Raw genomic sequence first — 26667 nt, 5'->3', positions numbered from 1 at the left:
CAGTGAGAACAGACCTGTCACCTGCTCAGCATGGTGCTGCTGTTAAACCACAAAACACCGCACCTACACTGTGCTTGGGGATTGGAGCTGCAGCCCTGAAATAAGTTTCAAAAACACACAATCACCGACTGAAGCACCTCTCCAACACTTTAACAGGAGCATCAACCCAACTATGAGACAGACAAATCTATTTCATTCAGTTTCAGGCCTACATTAATCTGTCAACGTCTCTTTGTCTTTTACAAGGTTAAACAGTTCTCTGCTTGTCCTTATCTCAGCGTTCACAGTGTAACATCATTGTGAACAGCAGGTTCATACTGTGTACGGCCCTTTTCAGGGACTCAGAGGATATTCTGATCAGCTACACTGACTCAGCAAAACGTACGGCTGTGATGATTGCATGCTCGACGTTTTTTATGAACCATAGAAAGCTGACATATCCATACAAATTGGTTTTCCATTGTTGAAGTCACCGCTCACCTTGAGGTCCAGGCACTGTCTAAAATGGAATAAGTTTGAAGATAATCTGGGATTGATAAACATCATTTAAAGCAACAAATCAAAATTCCTTCATTTTAACGGAGGTATTTCCACAGTTGGGCTGCAAACGTCCACTACATCATAAAATTTCATCTTGAAATTCAGCCTGAACGTTTCTGTTGAGCAACACATGCAAAGCTGGAGGCAGACGTCAGATCTTTTTCCTCTCTCCTTCTTTTAGAGTCCTTCAGCAGTAAAAAATATCACAGACCACCCAGGCTGCTAGTCATGCACAGCACACTCCAAACACTTTTCAGACAGTCACCTCTCACTATGAGTGGGGTGCACAATTGTGCGAGCCATATGTTATTGTCAGATTTTAGAGGAATTTGCTTTTTCTGATTAATTTTCTGCTCTGATGTGAGATTGAACTAGTTAATACTCCGCTCCTGAACATTCTCTCCAGCTCGCCATCCTCTTAAACTCCCTTGAAAAGGTCAACTGTGAAAGTCAGTGCATTATTAAATCTACTCAGATTATTCAAACTTTACTGAGCCATGTGGTGTGTGGATCATACGCAGTGTCAGTCTAACCGAGGACGAACACTCATTCTCAGCTCTCTCACACCTTCCCGTGGCTGCAAATGGATTTTCTCTCTACATTGTTTGGCTCCTTTCTGGAGGTTCCTCTTTCGAATGGTTAATTACCCTCACATACATACTGTACCTCTGGGCTCCTGTTTTCATTCTGCTGGGCTCTGCTTTCTGTGAGGTGAGGCTGTCTGCAAAATCACGGCGCCTTCGCTGGGAATAATAGCCCACCTCCCTCACAATTCACATTCATCCCTAACCCTATGCAAAGAGGCTCAGAGGACATTTAAAATGTAGAAGCACTTTCAGAAGAGAAATGGACGAGTGGAGTCCAGGTTCCACACTAAGGGGGGGGCTGCAAAACACATTCAGGGAGCCGAGGAGGCATCATCTTCTCCTCAGTTCATTTTTCAGATGGCAGAAGATTGACACTCGTGTTGCGAGAAAACATTTGATATGATATCTAACACTCTGAGGTGCCTTTATGGTGATTCAGCTTTGTGTGCTATACTCTGTGTGCATTTATCTTTTTATGCCTTCAAGTGCTATGTAACTGTTCTTTTTTTTTAAATGTCACAGTACAGATAAGATGAGAGTTTGGATTCTTTCCAGCAAAAGTGGCAAAAATTTCTGCATCAAGGCAGCAGCTGTGTGAGCGAAAATACGACAAATATAAGTAAGAGCTCAGAGGAAACTTTTAACCTAAGGTTGACATGCTGCAGAAGAGCCAAATTCTCTCAGTAAAGTCTTGTTGGCTGTGTTGGACCTTTGTTATGTTTAAGCACAACCTCTTCATATATGAGATGATGAGTAGAGACCTGCACTTCTGACACATCAGTAAACTGGTTAAACTGGGGCGAGATGTTTGAAACCAACAAGACTAGCCGCCGATAAGAGCTGTCTACATCAACATACTAAGATTTTGTCGTCTTGGAAACCAGAATATACTGAAGAACTGATTAAACACAGAGACAACACACTGGGCAATAGGAAGGTTCTGATTACAACTGTGTCGCTAGGCAACTGCCAAAATCCCACAAGAACACAAATTCTTGTATTTTCCCTAAACAAAAACAGATCTCATCAGGACAATGTGTCTTTCTTATCTATACAAGCAAAATGCAAAATTTGGATAAGATGATGGTGAATAAAGAGTTGTGTAACCTCCACAGACAGAGCTGGGAAGAGTGAACATCATCAGAGAGAAGGCAACTGCTGGATAGACTGCAGATGTCTATGGAGGATGAACTTAAGTGACAACGATGATCTTCTGTTTTCTCTTCTAGCACTGTCAGCATGTTGTCATTTTTAGTCCTGGGTGACCTCATAACTATATTCAATGTATTTCCATGACAGTAAAAACAAACATTCCTGTTTCCCACATGATAAATGGATTGCACTTATATATTTACTTATATTTCTTGTCTTATCAACCACTCAAAGCACTTTACAGTGGAGCCCACATTCAACCATTCATTCACATGTTCATAGAGCGCGTTCATTCTTACTTACCTATACAGGGCTTCTACAATTCACACACACTCATACCCTGATGGAACAGTATTCAGCCGCCCTGAGCCACAGCCGATGATGAACTGCAATATCTCAGGTCAAAATTTCCAATTAGTCCAACAGTTAATATACTATCTGCAAATACCTGAAAATCTAATGACATTCCCATCAGCCTCAGCTGTACGTTGTGTTTAGCGCTAATTATAAAACAATAGCATGCTACCATGCTAAGATAGTGACCATGGTAACATTACACCTGTTAAATATCAGCATAATAGCATTGACACTGTGAGCATGTCAGCACACTGACATTTAGCACATAGTACAAAGCACAAGAATCCAAGTACAAGTACTGCACTAGTATATCACTGATGTCAGTGGTCCCAATTCCAGTCAAAAATATCAACCTTCTGTAAATTGCACTGCACTATACTGATGAGAAACACTCTTTCCTTTCTCTCTGTGTATGCAAATACCCAGAGAAAATGACAAATAAAGTGAATCTTGAATCTTGAAATAACTGTAATGAGAGTGACGATTGCATCAGGAGGCAATGATTACAAAGATTAGAAACAGAAAAAGATGGAAGATTTGAATCTGATTGTTTTTTTTTCTTCTCGTTCTGTTTTTGTCCATAATAATTGCTCATGCATTTGTTTGTATTGTACATAATTTGGAGCAACCTGGAATTAAGCTCTAAAACAATGACACATCAGATGGGCAGCACAGTTCAGTATGTTCTGTACATGTGGGACCTCCATCTGCTGGTAAAATAATGTGAACAAGTGGTTATGCAAATAGGCGGATACACACATTCTGTACATTCATTATGTGCATGTGCGAGTAATAGGTTTCACACGCATGGCTGGACACCTTTGCACAGGATGGCCATCTGCAGACCAGACTAATGGCTCTACTGTATCATTACTCAACCTTTTATTATTTTTGTTTTTTTTATAGTTCTGTTCTCAGTGTGGGTAATAGTACATCTGTAAAAGAGTTACAATTTTGCGTAGTTCCTACAGTGACACCACATATATGTCATCACAATGATCAATAAACTCAATCCTGTTTTACCTTATGTTAAAGTTACTACATGTCTGCACTTTTAAGTCATCCAGTAGAGTGGAGTTCAGGTCTTGTGCCTGTGTTAACACTATGAACTTAAACAACTAAAAGCATTTTTTTTCATCTGTGTCGCTCCCTGGCCATACTGCAGATTTAGTGTGCTATACATGCTATAAGAAATGTGTGTACTTGCTGTAAGTGTGTGTGCGTGGCAAGTGCGCAATCTGTTGGATATTGCTCAAGGAGAGGTCGAGGCAGCGAAGCATAAGACTGCAGTCACTTCTCGTTTAGTCAAGGCAGTGAGGGACACCTGTGCCATCTCCAGTACAACTGCTCCATCTCTTCGCCATGATCCGGTGGCAGTGCTGCAGGCCTGATTTAATGGAAACTGGCAGTTAAATAAGCTGACAGGCAAACACCAGAACCAGCCAACCAACTGCACACATGAACATGTATACTGGATATTACTTTTGCTTGACAAAGTACTAAATTGGGCATTGATTAGCAAGCACAAAATAAAGTATCATGCAAAGGTATTTTGTGTTTGGTCAGAGACAGGTAGAGAATTTATCCCTCAAAAAGAAGCAGAAGTACTGGATTTGGCCTGTCACATTATAAGGCTTAGGCATCAAAAACTGTTGTCTTTTTAGGTATGAGCTTTCAGATGGTTCTGTTTAGCTATAAAACTGCAATGGTTGCGTTTAGCCAGGTTCAATGAAACATATTCACCCATTTAGACCATGTGGCAAGTCATCACTTTTATCAGCTCCATTAGCAGTCTGGGTGCTCTCTGGGTGGCAAGAGACCATATTAACACGGCAGCCATTTTCCTCTGATGTCACGCTGAGGGTGGGAAACCTCGACCAGTTTCATGTCTCTGAATAAATCCTGGACGAGAATGACACGGTGGTCAAAAAACTTCACTTATTTACTTTCATTTGACCAAACTGATAAATGGGAAGATGAATTACCCAGGATCCCCTGAAGGATTTTAAAAAAGGAAAGAGCTGCTGAACTGAAGCTCATATCCGCAATGCTGAGGGTAAGACCGGCCAAACTGGAAATGCTGTAAGTTAATGTTAGGCCGGCAAATATGAAGTTTGCAATTAATATAAATGTCAGTGTTAGTGCTACTAAAGTTATCATATGACAAATCAATCCACTTGCTTGTGCAATTGTTACACATTAACTTTGACTGATTATATATATATATATATATATATATATATTATATTCATGGTTAACCTGCCTCAGTGATACAGTAATAGAACAAGTGCATCACTGCTAAGTTAACCTTTTTATTTGTTGTGAAGTGAATAAGCATTATTCTACTTGTCTACTTGTCTGGTTTCAGGTTGCAAGGTGATATTCAATGACAGTCAGGAGTTGGGAAGCAAGTGAAATACTACAAACAGCTTTGTTTGGATTTCAGTCAAAGTTGAGGATACCACCACTGTCAAAGCGGAGACATACCGTAGTATGTGTGAAAGTTGTTCAGAAGATTTGTCAAATTCCCTATACATTTATATGACACAGCAGTACGACATTATCCTTTAGATGACAGAATTTGAGCTTCAGAGGAAAGTGGCCGCCATGTGAATATGGTTTATGTCAGTCTGCCAGTACACCGCTTTGGTCCTGACTGAAATATTCCTACAACCATTGGATGGTTTGCTGTGAATATTGAAGACATCTTTGGTCCTGATTGAACAGTGAACATGGCAAACAAGCTCCTCTTAACTGCAGCCTCGCAGTGCCGCCAACATGGCTGCAGACTCCAAGTCTTGTTAAAGAGAAAAAAAAAAGAGCAATAGAACACTCTTTCATACCAGAGCACTGCCACAGGCTTCAACTATAGCAACAGAGCTGCTGCATAGGAACAGTTATGAGTTTCAGTGCTTTGTCCAAATGCACCTTGACACCTATTCTAGAGGTAGGGGACAGTTTATTTTTCACTTTTCCACCTTTCAGCTAGTGTGAGGATTTTGAACAGCAACATTTCTCTCAATAGCCTTTACAGAGCTCTTGCCTACTACATTTATTTATGGTCTGCACTCTAGTTGAAGTAACATTTTTGTGGATGACCTGGCATCACCTCACAATGTAGTACTGAACAAAGAAAAACTATTTGTGTTGAGCGCATTTGCTTTCGATATGCAAGAATACCTGGTGATAATGTGATGCCCTGAGACATTCAAAACCAGTCAATATCATCATGTCCCTGCTTACATACAAAAAGGAGAATGGAGTCTCCTCCTGCGCTGCTCTAATGTGATGACTATCCTCTCCATATTGGTGTGGGCTGAACCTTGGGGATAAGGCAGAGCAAAGCATCTAAGGTATCATCTAAACAAACTGTCTGCAGTTTTAATGGATGTCTCCAGCAAAGCTTACATGCAACATGCTGAGACAACTGAAAACATATTCCCTGTGTTCAGAAAACAGAGCTCTGATGGTTCTTGGGAGAAAATGTTTAAAAGTGGAGAGCTGTTTCCTCGATTAACAGTGTTGTCTCTTGCTGCATCTCTGCATTGGAGATTTCATCAGACATCAAGCTCTTCTTGTTTACATTCGACTGAGATTTGAATTCAAAGTTTATTTCCTAAATGTAGTTTGAACTGAGGCATAGTCTTCGGTTCCTTGCTGGGGAATGGACATTCCTGTCCATTATACCTCTCTTGGTGATGTTGCATACAGGGTTGTGACAACAGTTTTTTTTCATACAGTAAAGCAATATTGCATAACATTGTTGTGAACCTGAATGCAACTTTTAAAGGTCCCATATTTTACACTTTTCTGGTGTTTTATTTGAAGTGTCGATATCCACAAAAAGATATATTTGTGGTTTTTAGAACCAAAAACCATCTCAGTGTAGTTTTACATCTCCTCTCTCAGGCTTATCTCTGTAGCTCAAGCAACAACAGGTCAGTAAGCTAATCAGAAAAGAGGCTCTGAGCCTCCCCTGATTGGCTGACTGGCCTACCCCTGATTGGCTGACTGTTTTCTGAGAGATTAAATAAAATATAGCAGATTTCAGGTAAACACAGAGAGACCATATCCTGCAAGGCTGGATGGTGGGTCCTGACAGCTCATTTTAAGGCACAGTTTCTGAATATGGACAGTGTGCATTTCTCCATGGACTGGAAAGACATGGAAATCTCTGTTTATACAATATTGGACCTTTAAACCTAGGACATTGCAAAGTCAAATAACAAGAAGCACTGTCCATTAAATTGAAAAGCTTTTAATAAAACTTATGTATGTAGAACAGTGACTGGTTGCCAACATGCCAGTTTGTCAACACCTGTAGTGAGTGGGTGCATAATGATAGCTTCATTAGAGTGTTTGGGGAGGTAGGGTTATTTTAATATTACCTGTTGAGGTCATTTTAAACCTGTCCAGTGTGCACATGTAAATAATAAATGAAATATAAATGTCACCCCCTCCCCAGTAATAATTACAGCTGAAAAAGGAAATCATTGTGGGAAATTTAAGTGTCTCACCAAAGCAGAGGTGTGCGTGTATGTTGTAGAGTACAAAATATGTCCATATATTATTTACCAATTTGGCTGCTTGACACACAAACACACACACACACACACACACACACACACACACACACACACATACTTCTAAACCTTCTAAATGCAGTTTTACATCTCCTCTCTCAGGCTTCTCTCTGGAGCTCTAGCAACAGCAGGTCAGTCAGCCAATCAGAAGAGAGGCTCTGAGTCTCTCCTCTGATTGGCTGACTGTTTTCTGAGGGAACAAATAAAAATATAGCAGATTTCAGATAAACCCTCAGAGAAACCAAATCCTGCAAGGCTGGATGGTGGGCATGGGTGGGCTGCGCTTGGGGCATAGCTGAGTTTGGTGAGTGTTTCGTTGTGACATCACAAATTTACAGAAGTCCTGTCGGCTCCCTTTAAGGCTCAGTTTCTGAACATAGGCTGTGTGCATTTCTCTGTGGACTGAGTTCTATTATACTTTTACAGTATTAATATTTTCCCATACAAGCAATTAATAAAATAATAACAATAATGAAGAAGAACCCTAAGTAATGTTTAAGAAATTCTTATTTAATCTGATCAATGTTCAAAAAATCCAAAGGTATTCAATTTAATATAATATGACATGGGGGGAAGCAGTATTCTGAGAAGCTATAATCAGCAAATGTTTGATACTTACAATATCAAATTTGTCAGATCACTTCTCTGTCTGCCACCTATACATAAATACATAAATCACATCACAAATGCATTTCCAGCACCATTATCCACAGGAACCTTTCAGCCTCAAGCCAATGTTCAAATGTTTTTGCACTGCTTAGGACATTTTAGCTGAAATTCTCATGGAGCTATCCGAATCTGATAGTTTACAATTTGCATAAAATTGCTTAAATGAAATCCCAGTAGCTGTATAAACATTGGAGCTGAAGGACTGAACGAACTGGAATAACAAATTAGAAGCGAATAGAGTCAGAAGCCCACATGCTGAACAGGTCTCCAGCTGGTTCAACTGCAGCCTCCATACTGCTTTATGTTTATTCATTGTCTCCCAGGTTTGAGTTTATGGCAAACTATCATTGGCATGTAAAATGTAATTCAATTCAAACGCCTCTATCTGACTTTAGCATAGGAGGAAAAACAATCATCTCTGATGATTAGATCAAATCCAAAACATGCCATTTTATAACCTTACTCCTTAAAACCACCAACCATGACAACATACTTGACTGACACCCCCTCCCCCCTCTGCATGAGAGCAGGTTATCACAGCAACTAGCATGACCAGCAGCGTGTACAGTTGTCAGATGCCATCAGCTCAACCAGGTCCAGACGCCGGGCCACGCCAGGCCATACGCACTCCCACAGCCTCTGGAGGCGGTGCTGCCGAGTGTATTTTTAGACAGTGCCACCTTATAAGCACAGCCTGGTCGCATCACATCTGTGTACTTTAAGTGGAGCCCTCTCCCATCAAGGCAATGTGCCCTTTTACCAAGGGCCTAAGGTCAGACTGCAGACTCAACACAGATTTATTGTGACACTTGAAAAAAGAAAGATGAAACAATGTGTGAGGCCGCTCATGGTTTGGTCACACATTTTCTCCTGTTTCAAAAAGACAAACTACCGTCACCGTATGGTTGGCGTAAAGGTTTAAGATGATATCATAGCCACTTTGTTTTGAAGAGGTTTGTTCAAATTATTTCGCCTTAGTTTTTACTTTAACAAGACTAAATTCTTTAACCTTGCTGAAATAGTGTATTCTCAGAACTTCACCAGAATCGGTGATCAAGATGTCTGTCCTGAGGAAGGTTCATGGGTCAATGAAATCAATGGGAGTGTGAATCTTTGTAAATTTTCATAGAAATCAACCATCAGTTTGATATGAGTATGTCCCAGCATTCCTCCTGTGGGGGACATGAATGTGCTCAGTAAACTTTGGCCCTTTTGAATTTGATATTTATCATGTACAAGTGGAAGTTTTGTCTTTATGACAGCACTAAACAGAATCACAAATCATCTCTGGTCCCCAGAGGACGAGGATTTATGAGCTAGGTTTTCATCTTCAAATGGACTAAAAAGCTGGTGAAATGGAAGTTGATGTTGGTGCTAGATAGAACAGAGCTGAGTGTCAAAATACCTGAAATTAAAAGACGCTGAACTAAGAGTAGCAAAGACAAGTAACAGAAAAGACACATGTGCAGGCATGAAGAGGACCTAACAAAGCTCAGACTCATACACAAAAACAAAAGACAGAGCTGTACCAAGAGCTGCTTCTACCAAAACTATTTGACTCAATCTGAGATTCACATTTACACCTAAACGCTCCCTGCTGGATGTCACCTAAAAATGAAATGCAACTATGGTTCAAATAAAATAAACTGCTTGCACAGATGACCTATGGTCTAGTTTTTTTTATGGGACGACAGTCACAAACAGGCCCAAAGTTACTTTCAATTAGGGGAAAAAACATGAATGAACAGTAGAGTAGTAATGAACACAGCATGTGGAGGAGCACAGAGAAGTCAGTCTGAGGCCCAATTTACTCAGGTGTGTGCTGTTTCCTGAGTCCATCCCTACTATTCCCACTGGCTCCTGAACCAGGAAGTTAAACCAACCAAACAAGCAGCAGTTGAACCATGGATTCACAGTTACCAAACCTTAACCATACCTCAGAGGGAATTCTGATATTACACATCAAAGTGTATTTGTGAAAGAGATTCCAGAGGGAACCGTGTGAGATAAACGTTAAGTGACGTGACTGTCTGCTGGGGCTGAAGTATGAAAATGAAAACAATCTGGAGGTGTTGACTTGGAAAGAAGTGAGTTTACCAGATCTCTGTAGCCGTCTCCTCATCTCTTCAAACCTGAATCTCTGACCAGAATGTCAGTGATTGAGTTGCACTGTGAGTAATATATCTGCAAAGTTTTGACAAGGATTTGAATATTTTGTGTTCATGCATTCTCCAACAAGTCCAACAGAGATTTAACAAAGCCGGTGGAGTTCTCTTTTAATCATGGTTCATTTGCCAAATGGATGTAATCCTGGATTTAACAAATTTATCCAGTATCAGTGTTATTTTCTTGTGATCAGAATTTTTAACTGTGTGAGTGGATGTTCTGTATCAAAATCCATCTTTGAAATCATTGTTAACTCTTTTCTTATATTTTTACCTACATTAGCTTGTACCTTTGACTTTTCATGCGTCTGCGCCAGCAACAGTGAGGGCTGGAGTCATTATGTTTCGGGTTGTCCATTCATTTGTCCCAGTCCCGTAAACGTAATATTAGATTTTGGTGGTTAAAGGTCAAAGGTCAAGGTCACGGTGAGCTCACAAAACACGGTTTTAGTCTTGTGAATACAATATCTCAGGAACTCCTCAGGGCAATCCCTTCTAAATTTGGCACAAAAATCCATTTGGACTCAAGAATGAACTCATTAGATTTAGGTGGTCAAAGGTCATAGGTCATTATGATCTCATAAAACACAATTTTGGCCTCTTGAATGTGACGTCTCAAAACTGACCTCAAGGGAATTTCTTCAAATTTGGCACAAACGTTAACTTTGACTCAAATATGAACTGACAAAACATGTTTTTTGGTCATAACTCACAAATTCATACACTACTTATGACACAATTTAATACAAATATCTAATAGGATAAAATGATGAAGTGATGACATTTTATATCCAAACAGTCAAAGGTTAACTTCACTGCGACCTTATAATGTTCTACAAAAACATTGGCCATTATTCAATGTTGTAACAAAGGAGGTAACCCAAGCAGCAAAGGTTCCTGACTGGAGTCAAACAAGGCCGTTTCAGTTGTATGGTATACATCCCAGAACCTTCATCTTTTTTACTCAACTGTCTATTTTCTGATGCAGTCGCTCTTTTGTGATTCAATTGGGAGAGATATTCTGTAAAAAGAAGTGTTACACGCAGCTATTTAAAATGTGCAGTTAAACCTCAGTTCACCCCTTCATGTTACTACTCAGTGTCCTTCCCTTAGACTCCAGTGTGTTTTCAAAAGTTAATGTATGCACTGTAAAATATTTGGTGTAAAACCGAGCTCATCTACATGATCTAAATACATAATAGATGACACACAACACATCAAGAGGCTGCGCACAGCGAACTCTCAGAGGGAAGCTGAGCAGCTGCAGCAGAGACAGGGTATGATAGTAAAGTTCTCTGCCCTGCTCTCTGTCCACCCCTCCACCCCTCCAAACCCCCCCAACTCCCTCTCTCCCAGTGAAACAGGAGCCGTCTGTCTCTCCTGGAACAGACATTAACCCCAAGGTTGATTTAATTTGCACAGCAGTGAGGCTCGGAGGAGTTGTTCTATCAGCTCCAAACTCCTCCCTCGGCTCTCACTCCCTTGTCTCCTGATAGGATTCTGCATCCAGCGCCACAACGCAGAGATTTTTTTTGGTCTCCATCCTACAGAGGTCCCTGTGCCTATTACCAGGCTGATGCCGGCAGCTGATTGGTGAAACTCACATGGGGAGAAAAGCACGTCTTTATAGGCATATTTGACGGTTGCTGTCCTGGTGGATGTCATCCCATTACCAAGCAACAGCCTACATTCACTGTCAGCCAGAATGTGCTGTAGCTGAATTAGGGTTTGATGAATACCCGATAGTGGAGTTTTTACTGTATAACAACCGCAGACACAAGTAATCTCAAGAGCTAGTTTTTAGGATAGAGCTGAGCAAAACATGTAAAACAGCCTACAGAAAAATCTTTTTTTATTTTTTATTTTTTTATATGCCTTTATTATAGACAAGTGGAGACTGACAGGAAAGGGGGTAGAGAGAGGGGAATGACATGCAGGAAAGAGTCGGACCGGTCAGGAGTCGAACCAGCGACTGCCTGCTAAGAGCGTCTTACGCTCAACATGGTACGCACCCTTACTACTCGACTACCGGGCCGCCCCAGAAAAGTTGCATCATTTGCATTGAATTTAAGTCAGGCTCAAGGTTTTAAATATGGAGGTTTAGACATGACTAACATCTGAGTGTGTAACCAAACCTCTAAAACCAAATACATCCTGAGGCAAATACAATACAGGGTGACTGATTGAATAGGCTTACAGACTTTATGGTCACTGACTAAATCCTATTAGCTGAGTTCCTCTTTACGCTTTAATTTATCTGTCAAAAACAATTTGGGAAACAGTTTCACACAAAGCTGCTAGTCCACGTCCTCAACATGAAGTCTGGAAGCTCAGGTAAACTGCACAACCAAGCAGAGGTCGTGGAGCATGGACATGTGTTGACACATGAGAGATTTGTCTCAATATACTTGTATGTCTTTTGTTCTGTTATTGTTGTTCAGATCAGAAACTGACAACAGACATTTACTTCTCTCCAGTAAACATCACCACAATGTTTACATACGAGCAACTGTTAACTTACAGAGTAACTAATGTATAATAGCAAATACATTTTGTAGGAAACATGTCGCGTCAATGACATGTTCTGTTCACATGACAAGGAACTTTTGTTAAGTAACACCAGTTTTATACCAATATATCCAGACGTGCAGCACAATATCCACTTGTAGCAACAACAGCATTATCAAACCTCTTATGCTGATGTGGCGGCACAGGTTAAGGTTAGGATTAGTTCATGGTCTGGTTTAATACAGAAATAGATCACAATCACAGACAGTAGAAGTGTGACATGTTTATTAATGTTTAACCAGAACCAATCCTTCCTTTACCTTACCTAGACTGCTTTTGCTGCTGAAGCCTCAGCACATGCGAGTCCTGGGCTGTGTCGCCCTCCACCCACCCCCACCTCCTCCCTGCAACATCTGTGTAATATATAACGGTGTAATGGTAAATGTCTGCATATATAGTGGTTTTATTCAAAGGGCTTTACAGTTGGCCTCTCATTCACCCATGCACACACACACACATACACACATACTCACAGATGGTAGCGAGCTACCGAGGCACTGGCTTGACCACTGGGGGCATTTTGGGGTTCAGTGTTTTGCCCAAGGACATGTCGACATGTGGACAAGAGGAGCTCGGGAACAAACAGCCAACCCCCGTGATCACCTGTTGAAAGGGTCATACAGGGTGGTGATTCATTCACTCCAAAACCCTTTGTGAAGATAATTCAGGCAGAAATTTGTCTCCGCACCATGACTGGGAAAACGACCGTGTCTCAGGTGGTTTGCCCACTGATCGCAGGGTTGGAGGTTCAATTCCCAGCTCCTCTTGTCCATGTCCTGAAGGGCCCTTGGGCAAAATACTGAACCGCATGTTGCCTCAATAATAAGTCCCTTTGGATAAAAGTGTCTGCCAGATGAGTAAATGTAAAAGTAAATGTACTATGTGAATTTAATTTCCTGGAGACAGGTTGTCACAGCGACTTATGGAGGCATCCCGACTTATCTGAAATAAAAAGCGCATCCACTACTTTCTGCAGAAATTAAAATATCTAGCTTAGAGTGAAACTAACAGAGCTGCTGCATCAGACAGCCAAAGCCACATATCTAATGATGGTCACCTCGAAATTACATTCACATACAACTAAACTGTTTCCCCACTCACGTTGTGGTGGTGGCAACGTCATCTCTTGCTGGTTTATGTTCATTATGAGACAATTTTTATCATCAGCAGGAGAATTGCCAGGAGGTGGTCGGGGTGGTTCAGTACAACTGTCAGACCAGTGACAGAGTCCTGTCTGAAAACACTTTGGTTCAGGTGGGGGAAAGATGGAGGTTTTGGTTAAATTTGCATAAAAGTTTTTTCATGTGAAGTCACTGTGAACTTTTTCTTAATAATGCCGTGCAAGTGGATATTAGACTGCAAGTCAGATATTTTTTGTGGAAAACGAATAAGTTTTCTGTGAAGATTTTATTGTTCAGTATTGATTTATTTTGTCAAATATGTACATATCCTCAAATGCAAATAGAAAATGTAATTTGGTTACAATTACCTATTTACTGTTGCAGTATAAACATATAGAAACATGATCATTTTCTGTCTGAAAGTATCTTTACTTCTGCTGTCCTGGATATATAGCTAAGTGACAAGTACAACATATACAGCATTATCATCCATTTTACTCTAGTGTGACAGGGAAGCGCAGACCCTTAAAAATATCAAAATGTGCCTTCATACTTTTTCAGAGTTTACTGTAGCTCTCACAAGATCAAAGCAGCTCCCTGACATTTACATCACAGGCTTACATCATAGAAACCCTGAGCTCGACCTTCCCTCAGAAGGCCTTTAGATGACACAAGCCAGCAAGGTCACCTCACATGAACTTGCATGGGAGGCTTGATTAGAGCCTTCTTCCTCCTCACCCCCCTGCTCAGGTATGCAGCAGTGTGGACAGAGATTCTGGGAAAACAACCGGATCCATGTGGAAACCGATTTCCTCACTGTCCCTGTTAACACAGCCATTACAAAGCAGACACAGATTCTATCTGACAGCCATGCACAAAAGACTAACAGCTTTGATACGGAGAGCAGCTGGAATAATAGTAAAGGCCACAGAGGCAAAAATACAATACATACTGTACAACTGCTTCCACCTTCAGCCCTTTGCCAAGTCCTGAACCACACAGCATGAATATCTTTTACTATCAACACTCACTGTGGAGTTTAAGGGTTTAAATGCTGAAGTGATTGAAAGTAGCTACAAACCTTCAGCTTGAAAGGCACTGGTCCTTTGCTTGAGCATTTCTGTGCGATGTTATTTTCCACTATATTTCAGAGGGAAATGTTGCACTTGTAACTCCACTATATTTACTTGACATTTGATCAGCTTCACCTCTACCAGCTACAATATTAAAATGCTGCACAGAAAAATGCACAAAGCCCATATTCAGAAACTGAGCCTTGAAAAGGGGTGTTGGGATTTCTGTAAACAACAAAGCTGTCACCACATTCAGCCATGCCCAGAGCCCAGCCCCCCCAGACCCACCGTCCAGCCTTGCAGGTGTTTTGTTTCTCTGGGTGTTTACCTGGAATCTGCTATACTTTTGTTCTACCACTCAGAGACTTGTGATTGGCTCACAGACCTGTTGTTACCAGAGCCCCTGAGAGAATACTACACTGAGATGTTTTTTTGTGCTTAAAACCACAAACACATCTTCTCATAGATACAGTGTAAAATATGGGACCTTTAATACATCACTAATTATAATTTAATCACTTCAAGTTATTAGTAGATATTTTGGTGCTTGACGCTCTAACTATATCTTTACAGTGTACTGTACTGTACATAAGCACTTTTACTTAGGGCTAGAGTTATCAGGCACTGTTATCTTTGCATTTATACCTCTGTGGTGCTGGTAGCGTCATAAACTCCACAGGGCACCTTTAAAGCTGCATTTGATTTTTCAGCCACTTGTGGGAAGCGTAAAAAACTGTAAACACAGCACAGACATCTCACATATGTATTAATAAACAGTTGCATTTTGTGTTTCTGCCTAACTGAATGTGGTCCATGAATGTAAATCCAATTTAATTAGCTACATTTGTGAGATCCTATTTGATCTCCACCAATTCCCAATATTGACCAGATATTTCCAGTGTACATTAGGTGCTGGGCAGGTAGCATACGGTGGGTTTATCAGAGCCTTTTTATTGAATAATTGATTCTGCCTACTGCAGCTGGGAATCATGTGGAGCGAGTGAAGCAGAACAATAAAGTTGGCAGCCAAAACACTGGGCTGAAAGTAGCTAAAACTCTGCATACAGCTGAGGGGAACAGCAGGGAGGGTGATGCATTATTATGAGTGACCTCTTTCACATGATAAGCTGTCATTGAATCCATATATTTATGTTATTATACAACTATTGATTTATGCAGCTTCTACAACTGTATCACAGTTTCAGAGGATTTTCCAACCTAAAATATCTCTTTTCTTTTCTTTGCTTTTCTTTTTACTTTAAAAATGTATGAAGATAACTAATACAAAATAAAGAAACGGTAATAATGTCACCATGTGTTATCAGCTGTCACAAACCAACATTAGCCAAATCCTACCTAAAATGTTTAAAGCCATAATGAAATTAATAAAATGAATGACTAAAACAACAGTGAATGATTTCACTCTGATTTTGGTGCAAACAGGAAAACAGTGAAAGCTTCACCACAGGCTCCAACATCGTGGTTACATGTGATACAATATGTTCTAGGTTCGGGTAATTCTTTGTTTTTTCCTCAATATTTTCTGCTTTAGATTATCATTATTACAGAAACCCAGATGGTGACAGATTAGAGTACAACACTGTGTATCATATGGTCAAACAATATGTTGTACCTGTGTTTCCTGACAAGAAGGTAATGAAACACACAGGGGAGAGTGAAAGAATGATGAGCTGTGACGTCCCTGTTCCTACACCCAGGGCTCATCAGTCATCACTCTGGTCCCACGTGGTTTCAGTGGGAGTGATGAAAGCATCAGCAGAACGATGGCAGGAGATAGAAGACAAGCCTCCTGTGTCTCAAAGATCGCAAAAAATCACATCAAAGAAACAGTCGGAGAAAGACCTTTAGTCGGCGAAATGTGAGGAAGGAAACAAGGAGAGGAGACAAACAGGGAGGAGAGAAGGAGGGAAACGTAGAGAAAAAAAGAGGCAAAGAGAGAAGATAGTGGTAGTAATGTTGGAAAAGGGATGAAGATAAAAGGAGGGAGGAGAGCAGAATAAAGGAAATGAGAACAAAGGAAATTGATGAGGAGGAAAATAGAGGAACAGAGAAAGGGAAGAAAAGTAGAGGAAAGGAAGTTAAAGACAAGTAGAGGAATGGAAAGGAAACAATAAAAAGTAGAGTAAAAAAGGAAAGTGGAGGAGAGGAAAGGGTGGGAATGGAGAGGGAAGGAAACAATTCAAAAGGAAAGGAAAGGAAAAAGAAAGAAATATAGAGGAAAGAGTGAAAATGTAGAGGAAAGACAGGAAAAGGACAGAAAAAGAAAATAATGGGCACGAGCAAAGGGAAAGGGGGAAACAGATCCGCAGAGGTGTGTGACAGGAAAATGTGATGAGAACAAAAACAGAGAGAAGCAGGGACAGGAGTGGTGGGCTGGCGGGGAAACGTACACTGAAACAGAAACAGAATGGCAGGTCTGGATGATGAGCTGAGGCAGTGAGAGGCAGCAACAGTGTCCCTGATGTGTTCTTATCTGGTTCACAAACCCAGATTTCCAGGCTGATAGCTGGCAAACGCCCAGTAATCAGGAGAGACCACCCCAGCCCCTTCACTCCATCCCCCCACTACAGCCTCTCCATTCCTCCTCCATCACCCTGAACTCCACCTGAAAGGAACACAGATAGAAAATGTCCCATTCACTGTGACACTGACATAAAGTCTCGACATGCTCCATGAAATCTCAACACCGCGATGCTTATCTGAGTGTGGGCAACCGGGATGTAGAAACCGTGTTTTTGTCTTCCTCTGACAGAGACGAGGAGGAGCAGAAGTTGCTTCGAGCTGTAAGAGGCTTCAATAACCAAAAAACACACATCACCACCCAAATGCTTATCGAAAGGGAATGACAGGCCGCATAATTGTGTCTGTCAAAGACGTCATGTACATTCAATTTACATGACAGGGAGAGTCGGGAGGGCTGGGTGCCGCACAGTGTGTCTTTGTGTTTGATGAAAGGTTGGCATCCCCTGGCATCGAACCGCAGCACCATCACTGTCGCATTGTTCATTGGTCTAGAAACACTGCTGTTTATCTGTCAGCTACTCTGACACAGAGCGAGTGTAGGGGTGTGTGTGTGTGTGTGTGTGTGTGTGTGTGTGTGTGTGTGTGTGTGGGGAAGGGGGGGGGTCACAGGAAAATCCATTAACAGTAAAGGTTTCCTTGTGAGGCAGCTGTAGACTGATGTGTGCATGTTTCCCTGTGATTACTGAGACCGTGGGGGGACATGCAGCCGGACGGGCAGAATTCACACAGGACTCACATTGTCTGTTCTGAGCTTCTTGGCAGGGCAGCCTCCATCCACAGGATGTAGCATGTAATACAGCCGCACTTTATTGGCGTGTTTCCGACTCTGGAGGGGAGACAGGGAGAGAAAAGTGTCAGTAAAGCAGAATGAGGGGGGTTGATTTTGATGTGGTTTCCTCAGGTGCTGCAGGCGACCAGGACATCCAGCTCTTTCACCTTGAATTCATTCATTTAAAGCTGCTATAATGATAACAATAATAAATACAATATCATAATTACACATACAAAAAAATCTAAAACCTAAAATACAATAATATATTTATGTATTATAAAAAAAAGGTACAACTGGAATATAAAATACGACAATACAATTATTTAGTTGGGTTACGATATCATATTTTGCTATATTTGGGCTGGACTGTGTTGAGAGTCTCAGTGTTGAGAATGAATGACAGGTTTGAAGCTGGAGTGAGACCTGGACTCACCTCAGGAGGCCTGAAAGTAGCTCTGTTTGTGTTGTGTGTGTGCAGCTGTGTCAAAGTGAAACAGGACACTGTCGGTGAGAAAAATATTTCTGTTGCTGAATTTGCTTGGTCAAATAAAGGATCCAAGCTGCTATAATGTCAACTGCATACATCTGTGTTTCAGTAATCATTCGCCATGTCCTCCTTCACTTCCCCACATATCACACATTAAGCAGCGAGGCTCACTTGCCTTTGCCAAAGGGTCCAAAGAGAGCAGATTTAATATGAAGTGCACTTGCCCTTCACCACAGGCTCCACAAACACTATGCAGTGATGAATTGTCAAACAGTTGTTTGTCTAATTGTCTGTGCACTATAGTTACTTAGTTTCACTTAACCATTAAGATCAGTGATTGCACAAGGAGATCATCAGCATCTTTCATAATGATCAGAATAAAATGTATCACACTTTCTGCACAAGGTCAGAGTGGTTTGAAACACAGGAACAAAAAACAAGTGTAAAACAACATTTGTTAAAGTGTCTACAATCTATTTTTTTCAATGATAATAGATGAAGTGACAATATGAAAACAATGTGACAATGTGAAAGGGGTCGCTTGATCATCAGCTGAATCTGCAGCTCACCCTGGCTTTTCACAGCTTTACAGCCAGTTTCAGCTCATTGTTTATCTGTCCGACCCACAACTTCCCTGATCCGGTTCACTCTCATCACTCTCACAGGTTGGTTTGAGCCACAGCATGCAATTTTTTGTATTTCAGAGAAAAAGCTCACTGAGTGGGCAGTTAGAGACCAGCTGGTTAATGTAGTGGAGCATTTACCAGCTACATGAATGATAATGTTCTCTGTAACTGCTGGATGTATGCCCCAGTTTGCTATCTCACGTCCATGTTGTATTTATACTTTTCATGTTTCATGTTTCAAGTGGCAAAAAAAGAAAAAAAAGCAATCAGTTATTGTAGGAGAAAAATCAACTGTTTCTGGTTCTTGTAACCATGAAATACAGGCAGGTCAGCAAATTATTCCAAACCAATCTGTTTACCATACTTTTCCCCAAAAATATTCCACCCTGAAAGTGATGTTTTAAGCAGCTAATGTGTTTTTTTTTTTATTTCTTATTTTTATTATTATTATTCATATTGCGTAGGGCATTTAATGCCTTTGTTAGAGAGCAGACTGTGGAGAAACAGACAGAAGAGGAATGACATGCAACAAAGCTCCCAAATTGGGTATGAGATGGGGATGTTCATGGTCAGTGCCTTAAACCTTAAGCCACCAGAGCTCCATCGAACAGAAAATGCAAAATCCAATTTTTAGTCCATAATTGACCTGGAATAAAATAATAAAATTTGAAAGGATTAAAAATAATGTCAAACTCCCAAAACGTGTAGTTACAGCATTATTTTATTTTAATCACAGAAAAATGACTCAATCAGAGAACAGAGAATTATAAGAATAAAAATCACTGATTGGTGACTGATTGGTTCTTTGAATCAACCAATAATCTGATTTGAGGAAATGGAATTTGTCTTGGGAGAGAAAAGTGTTCACAACACGATAGTGGATTTGTCAGTAAATGAAGTTTGCACAATTATATGCAGTATATTAATTATTATAATTTAAATACTAATCATGTAGAAAACAAATATTTTCAACAGACAAAATACCAACATCCCTCACAAAACAAATTCAGCATGGCCTTGAATAAACATCCATCCATCCTATAATCTCATGAGACAGAGCTATTTTTGGGAGATGCATGTAGGATGTACCCATACTATCTTCACTGGAAGGTATCCAGCAGACAACCTCTTCATGCCCCAACCTCTGTCTCACCATTCAAAACAACACAACCTCAATATTTAAATGCCAAAATTGGAATAGAAAAGTCTGCAGAGTCAAAGAATCCTAACAACAGAGACCTTAAGCTACCTGCTGAAGAAAACTCACGCTGGTGGAGTCAGCACCCCATAGCTGCACAGAATAAACACTCTGGGTAATCACTGTCATGTATTAATAATATTGTGATGAAAAATTGCCACTTTAAGTGCCTTGCTTTCACAATTCAGTTAACTCGATGTTAAAATATGCTTTTAGAGCAAAAGGCTGAAGGATATTGAACCAGGCTGAATTATTGTGTCGCTTTACATCAATCTGAGTCACACAAAAAGATTCTACCTGAGAATGGCACTTTGCCTTTCCTTCCCTTTCCCCTATTCATGCCTGTTTCAGACAGTCTTAGATCTGTGCTGGGTGGAAACCCCATCAAAAATAGGAGAGGACTGTGGAATGAAGTGCACACTGCCGCTCCCTGACACTGGATCGAATTGATAATTAGTGCTTGGTTCACTGGGGGAGAAGCATGACTCTTCTTACCAGAAGCCCATCGACCCGCTCGGATCTGATAGCACAGACAGGTCAGGGGAGAGACAGAATTTGGAAGGACAGATTAGATTATCTGAAACTACTTCTGCTTCATGAGGAGAAGCTTCAGATGTCACAGATGTCTGTATCAGCAGTGATACAGCAAGAGGAGGGAAAACCTCCTGTGATGCTGTCATTGCATCGTCAGGGGAAACCGCAGAAGAGTTATAGTAACACTATAGTGTCTAGTGAGGCATGGTGAGGAGGGGACAGGTGCCCGGCGTATTACCCCATCAGGCAGCTGGACTCTTCACTTCTCAAGGGCATGACAGACAAACTCATCCTGCCTGGTCAGGGGGTGAGGGCGAGGCTGCAGGAATCTATTTGTCTTGCCTGTCTGGTTTCCTGGCAGAGATAAAGCAACCTGAGCTCCATCGCTTCTTTGAGAAAAAATTGATCAAGCTTGGAAAGCATGAAGTACACACGAGTGGCAGCTGGCTCAGCACACTTTTCAGTAAAACCTGTTCTGATCACCTCCTTTGTAAATGAATGCAGTATTTGCATAAAAAAAATTTAAAAATGATGACACTTGTAGCTCAAATGAACAACAGCAAGGCACATACCACCATTATGTAAAAACTTGTTAAATGTATTTTGGGAAGGTGAAGTGGCTCTATTCATCTTGTATTATAACATCCACTGCAGCAGCAGAGATTATTCAAACCCAGAAAGAAGAAAGAAGAAAGATGAAAAAATTGAGTGTTTAAAATTCAAATTTTCTCTCCAACATTAAACTAAATAATCAGAGTGAAACAAGTCACAGGACTGCTTATTCTACGATGGCAATATCAGCTTTGTACCGCTCCAACAGTTTGTTTTTTTTAATATTTCTTTTGCCATGCAATAAAGGATAATGAATATGGGGAACAAGGAACAAGACAATCAACCAGAGTTTGACATCAATTTCCTGCAAGGTCACTGCTGATAGCTACCACATCAAAAAGTCATCATTTTGCAGTAGGCTTTGCCTTGATTCACTGCATGAATTTCTTTTTTTTTTGTTTTTACTTTTTTTGAGCTGCAATCAATTGCACTTCTGGTGCACATTATTTGTTATGTTCTCCAAAAATGTTTTTTATTATTATTATTTTTTCTAACACACTGAGGTAACATCTCTTCTTTGCAGCAGAGAGATGGTTTTCCACCAGCCCCACTTCACCACTTTACAGAAAACATTTCAGCTAATGGGATACTGTGCACATTGACCTTTAGAGTTGCCCATTGGAAATTCTAAGCATTTGCTGATTATTTTAATTGTAAATGTATGAAATTTCTTCATTTATTTGCATAACTTCCTAATTACCAAGTGAGGCCAGCTGCATATACAATTAGAATTGCTTTTGCACTCTGCCGAGCATCCAGGCAGTGTACATCAGAAGACACAGTCTGGTGCTGTAGGTCTACTGCACTTTAAAGGAAGAAAGGTCTGGTTGCAAGATTATTCACTTGCACTCAAACAGGGGGGAAACAGCTGGTCTGGCTGGGTACATTGTGTTTTGCAGGACATTATATGCTGGATTATTGCCTGGTTAGGAGCAGTGAATTCTTTCCTCCTGGTCATAATCCTGCACATAAGCCTGTAAACCACAAATTTTCAGTTTAAGGTAACAGGAAATAACATGGTACTCAGTGGACTGTAGTGATGTTGGTAGGCAGATTTTGTCACCTTTGAACAGAGCCAGGTTTCCATCCTTTTCCAGATGCTTTGTGCTTTATGCTATGCCATGTTAGCAGACTGAAATTGTTTTTTACCCAAAATGTCAAATTATACCTTAAAGTGATATATTTTACATCTCTACCTTCTTAACCATTTAGGATGTTCCATTGTTCCAGTTTTTTGTGAGATGAGTTAGGCTCGAGGAGTGAGGAAGATCCCAGAGGGGTCTTGATCAAAGACACTGTAGATGTAGTCCACACAGTACAGCTATGCCAACTTTGTTTGGCAAACAAAATAGCCCCTTAGAGGCACTGTCAAGTATTTTCTGCAACAACTATTTCTGAATCTATGATGGAAAACAAGTTTTGAGTAGCGTGTTCCATAAATGGCTCATTTGAAATTTTGATGAAAGTGTGCATTTGGAAAGCTGATGTCATTCACGTGGGAGTTTTTTTATCTTGGCTCTACTTTCTGCCAGCAGTTCCCCCGTCGCCTCCTCCAACTGTACTTTACTAAATGTTAAACCTGCACTGTTGCATGCATCTTTCAAACCTGCAAAACAAGCAGAGCACAATGGAAATATGACAGAGCTCTGCGTGCACGCTGAAAGTATCGTACACGTGTGAGGTCATCTTGAGGTAGATGCGGTGAAAATTTGCCTGCAAACTGATCACAATAAGGCAAAATAAAAAATTCTGGTAAGTTGTATTGAACCTGGTAAATGTGCAGACGTGGATAAAGAGGTAGCTTTTTGTATAAAAAGATGCTGCTTAGCTGTTTAGAGGACACAGTCTACGAAGGTGTGGCCCTTTGTAGCCATCACAGACTATGAAGGCCGAAGCAAAATGAGATGTACTGGCCTGCGGAGGATTTTCGGTTTGCATGACCAGCTGTGCCCATCCCCACCTTTGCATCAGAGAGCACAGCTCCTGTTGCCTAGCAACCTTGGCACGTAACTTTTTTTTGATAACAAAGACTTCAGGATTTAAATCCCTTGGTTTTTTAACCACTGTGCCATTAGCTGTTGAACTGAGCTGAAACCCAATACTTGCATTTAAAAGCGTGATCCTTAGGCTCTCTGTCTGTGATTTTTTGCTTTCATTACCAGCGTGCAATGAATACTGGGAAAGATTGGGCCACGAAGGATCCACCCATTGGATTTTTTCCTGCCCAGGTAAGAAAGCAGCATTTCTCAGCTGCATTTGAAGGAGCCTTCGAAATGGGAGGGCCTAGTCACACCAATGTGATGCAATCGGTCTTCAAATGCAGCCTCTGAAGGACGCGGCCACTAAACTGGGACACAGCTACAGTGAGGCTCTAAGGATGGCTCTACTACATGGACTTTAACAAGTTTAAAGTGTCTGGAAGTTGATTTTTATGCCAAATGGAATCTAATGAACTGGAAGAAAAGAAGAATACATTCATACACTATGTAATGTTTGGAAAATGGCCTGGACATTTGTAAGGTAAAGAAACCCAGAACCCCAAGTGACTGAGGAAACCAACAGGAAACACTGCAGGTAGATCAGTCCACGCACTTATAAGACACTGACTGATGGAGGATACTCAACTATTGGCAGCATGCAGGTCATCATTACATATTCCTACATACTACAGATTTGCACTTGGCATGACAGATTAGTCTGTCTGAAGACTCTTGATAAGAAAGAGAAAACCCTTGCTCAGAATTGAACTCAACTCTATTGGAACAAGCTCCTCTGCAAAACATGTTTGTATGAGAGGGAAGCTAAGTGCACGCTTGACATAATCAGGGCTGAAGAAAAATCCATAATGCATTACCACTACATCAGTGAGCTGATCAGCGCTTGTGTAGGTTCAGACGTTCCACTCCCCCGTGGCCAGGGTGGGGGAGTACAAGGGACAAATACTCCTGGACCAAAGAAGACAGCAACACAACTGCCAATTAAAAACTAGTTGGAAATAATGAAAATGACCCTTCTCATATATAGAACTGATCTTCAGGAATAGAAATAATATGTGGGGAAGGCAGCAGTGCAGTAGAAAGTGGATGAGCACACACTATCCCATCTCAACAGATGCCCTACAAATCCTGCAACCTGAGGCAGCAGGCGTACCACACCTTTGTTGTCATGCTTAGAATAATAAACATGTGGTTAAGCTTATGGAATGATCATAGTTTGAGGCTGAGGTGAAAAGTTTATGTGATTAAGTTTAGGAAAAGATAGTTTAGGTTAGAATAAGTTCACCTTTAAGGTTAGTGGACCTTCATCATCACGGTTACATTAAGAAACATATAGTTAGTTGTGGAACAGTCATGGCTAAAAGAAACAATGCTGACTATTGGTTTCAGACAAGAAATGAACAAAGTCTCCTGTGTCAAAGTCCTGTATTTTGTCGACCTAATGTTTACAGTGTGGCAGAGAAACGGTTTTGGTCTCTATTGCTAATTTCCTCCTTCATGACAGCTGGGAGGGGGTGAATTTTTATATAACTCACCTGTTTGATTTTTATTAAGGCTTAAAGTTATACATAATTTATGGCTTGCTTCTTTGAGTGACAGGTAGATGAGCGTATGCTTGGCACAAACCAGCATGCACCAAAGTCTGGGCTCCACACACCCCCCTCCTCTCTGCCCATTTTGGGATTAGCCAGGAGTTGGGCGGAGTCAGCTACTGCCAAGATGGCAACAGCGAAGCAGCCTACTCTGAGATTCAAAATCGCTCTACAGAAACCTATGGGAGACGTTATGGTGCTATGTCCATCTTTATATACAGTCTATGGACCTAACATAATTACTGCAGCCACTGGAAGTCGGCTAGCAATAACATGCAACTGTGGGTTGCAATAAGCTGCCAGCTGGAAGTGCTCTTGAGCCAAGAGCTTGACCCCACACTGCTCCATTGCAGCTGCCAGCAGCAGGATGTAACTGTACTGGGCAGCTCCCTGGTGTGAATATCTGTATGTGTTTGAATGTGAAGCAGGGCAGCAGTAGAAATAATTATGTTAGGTAATGAAAATAATAATAAAAAAACACTGGATACAATTGTTTTGAAATTCCAAACACTATTATGTGCACTTTGAAGCACTATACAATGTTTTAAATCTGCTATTTAAATTTCCTTTTTTTATGCAAAGTAGCAGTGCCTGAGCTTTTCAGGCATATGTTCTGGGAAGGATTAACTTTGTGTGATGCTACATAAATGGATTACTGAGCATTATATAGACATGTGAAAAATGAAGGCTGTTAATCAGGATTGTTCAAAGAGGAACTCAACACTAATTTGTGATTTTCTTTTTTCAAGCAAACACATACGGTTTGTAAACATTGCTTTTCTGCTCAGTATGAACTTGTTGGTGTCTGCTTGTGTTTAAAAGTTTGGTTGAGCTGAACTCTCTCAGCAACACACATCACACATGTTGACACCTACGACCGTGATTGCATCAAGGATAAAAAGCAGACCAGTGGCTATAACTGTAGCTCTAGATAGTGCTTCTCATCAACAGCTGCCGGTTGCTTTGCCATAAGAAAGCCTGATGAAGAGGAAAAGGAGAAAGACAACATCACACAAGATTCCTCTTCTTTACCTCGTGCTGTATTCAAGATATGAAGAATGCTAACGTCAACCGTGACAAACATGAGGGGTATTGATATGTACTATCACTACCCAACAAGCGCACACAGGCTGCCATAGTAGAGCTGCAAGTTCAGCTACAACGCAGGTACACACAGTAGCTGTGTCTCAATTCAGGGGCAACGAAGGCAACAAAGGTGGATCCTGAGTGGTCCAACCTATGTACTATGGTAGATAATAAAGGTAATATGGCAGCAAACAACACCACAGAGAGCCCGAAGATCACACTTTTAAATGTAAGCATTGCGTTTCAGCTCGGTACAACTGTTAAAGCCAAGTTTACTACATAGCCACAAGACCACGCCTCCTTCAGTCATCACTCTCTCACTTCTCTGCTTTTGCAATTTTAAAACGAGCTTTTTGGAGAGGGTTCAAGCAGAAGTTGAGGATGTAGTTACCCTTTAAAAAATG

General features: G+C 40.9%; 1 protein-coding gene across 3 annotated transcripts in view; it reads right to left on the bottom strand.

Moving 5' to 3' along the window:
* The window catches only part of zmat4a (zinc finger, matrin-type 4a), a 145721-nt gene that overhangs the window by 77123 nt on the left and 41931 nt on the right, over positions 1-26667 (bottom strand). For all 3 annotated transcript variants that reach the window (XM_071481947.1, XM_071481948.1, XM_071481949.1), the window contains exon 3: positions 18096-18185. In XM_071481947.1, the coding sequence (XP_071338048.1) occupies positions 18096-18185 (90 nt within the window). The remainder of the gene's footprint in view (positions 1-18095; positions 18186-26667) is intronic.

The sequence above is a fragment of the Trachinotus anak genome, unplaced genomic scaffold, assembly GCF_046630095.1.
Source record: "Trachinotus anak isolate AG129_WGS33_773 ecotype Australia unplaced genomic scaffold, CSIRO_AGI_Tana_v1 ptg000008l, whole genome shotgun sequence".
Classification (NCBI taxonomy): Eukaryota; Metazoa; Chordata; class Actinopteri; order Carangiformes; family Carangidae; genus Trachinotus; species Trachinotus anak.
Note: the sequence above shows the minus strand (reverse complement) of the source record. Positions and strands in the feature narration are given on the sequence as shown.